Source organism: Austrofundulus limnaeus, unplaced genomic scaffold (assembly GCF_001266775.1).
Source record: "Austrofundulus limnaeus strain Quisiro unplaced genomic scaffold, Austrofundulus_limnaeus-1.0 Scaffold292, whole genome shotgun sequence".
Classification (NCBI taxonomy): domain Eukaryota; kingdom Metazoa; phylum Chordata; class Actinopteri; order Cyprinodontiformes; family Rivulidae; genus Austrofundulus; species Austrofundulus limnaeus.
This window is the reverse complement of record NW_013952694.1, coordinates 209538-212649: the sequence shown is the minus strand read 5'-3', so window position 1 is coordinate 212649 and position 3112 is coordinate 209538. Positions and strand designations below refer to the sequence as shown.

The window sequence follows — 3112 nt, the reverse complement described above, 5'->3', positions numbered from 1 at the left end:
GGGTGGATATAGCTCACTAGCAGCCTCACACCAGTGACCTAGTTGATGTCATCATTTACCCAGAATGCTTTGCATGTAAATAAAATGGCTCATCTGTCTTAAAAAATATTTTTAAAAATTTACAAAACCAAACAGCCTACAGTATTTTTACAGTCTTTATTTTACAGTTAAAATATATGTTTATCAAATAAAGTCTAATGTTACAACTAATCATAGATCCCTTTAAAAGTTTGCACAAAATTTGCATTGCACTAGGATGGAAACATGGCTACTGTTGACATGTGCAAACACATCCTAGAATAATCTGTTTTGAATTGATGAGCACTAAATGTTTTCTTCATGATATCAGGCAGCAGTGGAGCTGATTCAAAGCAGAACGATGCTCGGCGCATCATTCTGGTCATGTTCCTCGGCGGATGCACCTTCTCTGAGATCTCAGCCCTGCGGTTCCTTGGCAGAGAGAGAGGTAAATGTAGTGTAAGGTTTTATTTCTAGGGTGTGTTGTTTTGGTTGGAGTTTTAGTTTCGGCTCCAATTTCCTGACCATAAATTAAAAAAAAAAAAAAACCAGATGGTCCATTAAGCAGTGGTCGAAGTGAACCTGCATAACAATGCTTCACTTCTGGTGCAGTACCTAATGTTTTTAACAACAAATATATAACTTATTAATGATTACACATCAACACATATTAAAATTACTATTTACCAACAAAATGTATCAGTAGAATAAAACGATCGCACTTTTCTGAACTTTTACTGCAGACATGAGGACAAAACTGTGTCAGGGCTTCAGTTGGCCACCAGGTGTCCCTGTTTTTATGGTCAGACATGGAAATAACAATAAAAACAACAATATTTAACTCTGTGATCAAATATATGTAACATATGCCTCCACGGTCAGACAAAGTCTTGAAACTTCTTATTTTTCAGCACTATTAGGAAAGCCGCAGGGCTTCATCTGCACTTCAATGAAATTACAATGTTCCATTAAAACTCATAAGATGATATTAAAGTCAGATTGTCTTATATTTTTATTATCTTTTTTTCAGGTTATAAGTTTATTGTGGTAACAACTGCAATTACAAATAGTTCCAGACTCATGGAAGCTCTGCTGGACCCACCTGTGTGAAATCTGTCAGTAATACTACAATGAATACAACATGTCACATTCCCCACAACATAGAATGTACGCTTTTATTATTTGTCCGACAAACAAAAATGTAAAAAGTGAATAAATGTGTTTTTAAGCAGCTGTGTGTGTTTTTCTTGGTCATTTTATTTACCATTTTAAATCGACACGRCTTAATCAGTCTAAAAATTATCCAGACAACACAGCACACACACCCCACAGCAAATAAAGAGGCTTTAGATGAGGCTTTCAATGACCACACCCCTAAATCAAACGGGTGTGTTTGTTTTTCTTGCATGCAAAGCTTACGGCTTTACGTACGGGCGGCCCGCTATTCTTTCATGGTGAATGGGAAAAGCTGTCAGCGGGGCACGGCGGTAGAGACATTACGCGCACTCGCTGACGGAGCCAATCAGAAAGCAGGATGCTCTCAAACGCGTATTTTGAACAGCAGCACAAACGGTCTGAAGTCATCAGGCAGAGAAGAAGGTCTGTTCATTGTGCGAGCCGAAACTTGTCACTGCTCTGGAGTAGAACAATGAGAAAAAGGTAAAATTAGAGCTTTTTCATTTACAATAGAGACCGGATTATGGAGCCAAAAAGTAAGATTAAGTGAGTAATATTTAGCGTTAAGAAATGTAACTGCTAGCTTATCTGACGTCGAGATCGGTCATCTGAAACGATACCACTACTAGTCTGTGAAAATTTGATAATGCTGGTATCAACGACTTTATTTTACCATGTCTTTTAAAGCGTTCGAAAAGAAAACAAACTGATCTTCGTTTCTACTGGATGTTTGAACTTTGTAGCGAGGTACTGGCGGCGGAGGCGATCTCATGCCTGAATAAAGCGCTGTGCTACCTGAAGGACATTTGGGAGGAGATCGGGATCCCGGAGGACCAGAGGCTTCAGAGGACCAATGCTGTTAAAAACCACATTAAGGTGAGACAACGCAGACATGTGAAGATTTTTTTTTTTTGTAATAATTAAACACGGTTCACTATGTGCTGAAATTTCTGTCGTGTTGAACAATAATTGGGGGGTTTCGTGTTCTCCCCTCGCTCGCTCCGAACGCTTCTAGAAGACTCACTTTAGGATTTATTTATCTTTATTTTTCTTTGACTGAACTAACCTTTCAAAATAAAAGCCAATCACACGAGTACTACACTTTGATGGAACAACAGAGGTTAATGGTTTTGAGTTTTATACTTGTGAGTAGTGGTGGGCAGCACTAATCTAAAAATTAGTTCCTCTTGCTCTAACACTAACTCAAATATTTAGGTCCCCTAATTCTAAAGCACTAACACACTTAAAGTTTTAGCAAAAGCTAATTCTAAAGCACTAAAATAACTCGGTCAACCCATGAACATTTTTCAACAGACAACATGAGTCACATATTACCATGTTGCTCTCTTAATTCTTATCCATGGCTGTATTTGGGTTCATACACAGGTCCTTCTCAAAAAAATTAGCATATTGCGATAAAGTTCATTATTTTCTTTAATGTACTGATAAACAGTAAACTTTCATATATTTTAGATTCATTGCACACCAACTGAAGYAGTTCAAGCCTTTTATTGTTTTAATATTGAGGATTTTGGCAAAAAAGTGAAGAAAATCAAAAATCCCTATCTCAAAAAAATTAGCGTATTTTATCCGACCAATAAAAGAAGTGTTTTTATTACAAAAAAAGTCAACCTTCAAATAATTATGTTCAGTTATGCACTCAATACTTGGTGGGGAATCCTTTTGCAGAAATGACCGGCGTGGCATGGAGGCAATCAGCCTGTGGCACTGCTGAGGTGTTATGGAGGCCCAGGATGCTTCGATAGTGGTCTTAAGCTCATCCAGAGTGTTGGGACTTGTCTTAAGCTCATCCAGAGTGTTGGGACTTGTGTCTCTCAACTTCCTCTTCATAATATCCCACAGATTCTCTCTGGGTTCAGATCAGGAGAGTTGGCAGGCCAGTTGAGCTCAGTAATAC

General features: G+C 38.1%; 2 protein-coding genes across 7 annotated transcripts in view; both read left to right on the top strand.

Moving 5' to 3' along the window:
• Positions 1 to 1249, top strand: part of vps33b (VPS33B late endosome and lysosome associated) — a 13387-nt gene extending 12138 nt beyond the window's left edge. For both annotated transcript variants that reach the window (XM_014021431.1, XM_014021432.1), the window contains 2 exons: positions 350 to 466; positions 1049 to 1249. In XM_014021431.1, the coding sequence (XP_013876885.1) occupies positions 350 to 466; positions 1049 to 1128 (197 nt within the window). In that variant the 3' untranslated portion in view covers positions 1129 to 1249. The remainder of the gene's footprint in view (positions 1 to 349; positions 467 to 1048) is intronic.
• Positions 1250 to 1537: 288 nt separating this feature from the next.
• prc1b (protein regulator of cytokinesis 1b) overlaps positions 1538 to 3112 on the top strand; it is a 21393-nt gene continuing 19818 nt past the window's right edge. For 3 of the 5 annotated variants that reach the window (XM_014021429.1, XM_014021428.1, XM_014021430.1), the window contains exons 1-2: positions 1546 to 1677; positions 1938 to 2070. In XM_014021429.1, the coding sequence (XP_013876883.1) occupies positions 1553 to 1677; positions 1938 to 2070 (258 nt within the window). In that variant the 5' untranslated portion in view covers positions 1546 to 1552. Of the gene's footprint in view, positions 1678 to 1937; positions 2071 to 3112 lie in introns of all 5 variants that reach the window. The other 2 variants (XM_014021427.1, XM_014021426.1) reach the window with 2 other exon arrangements.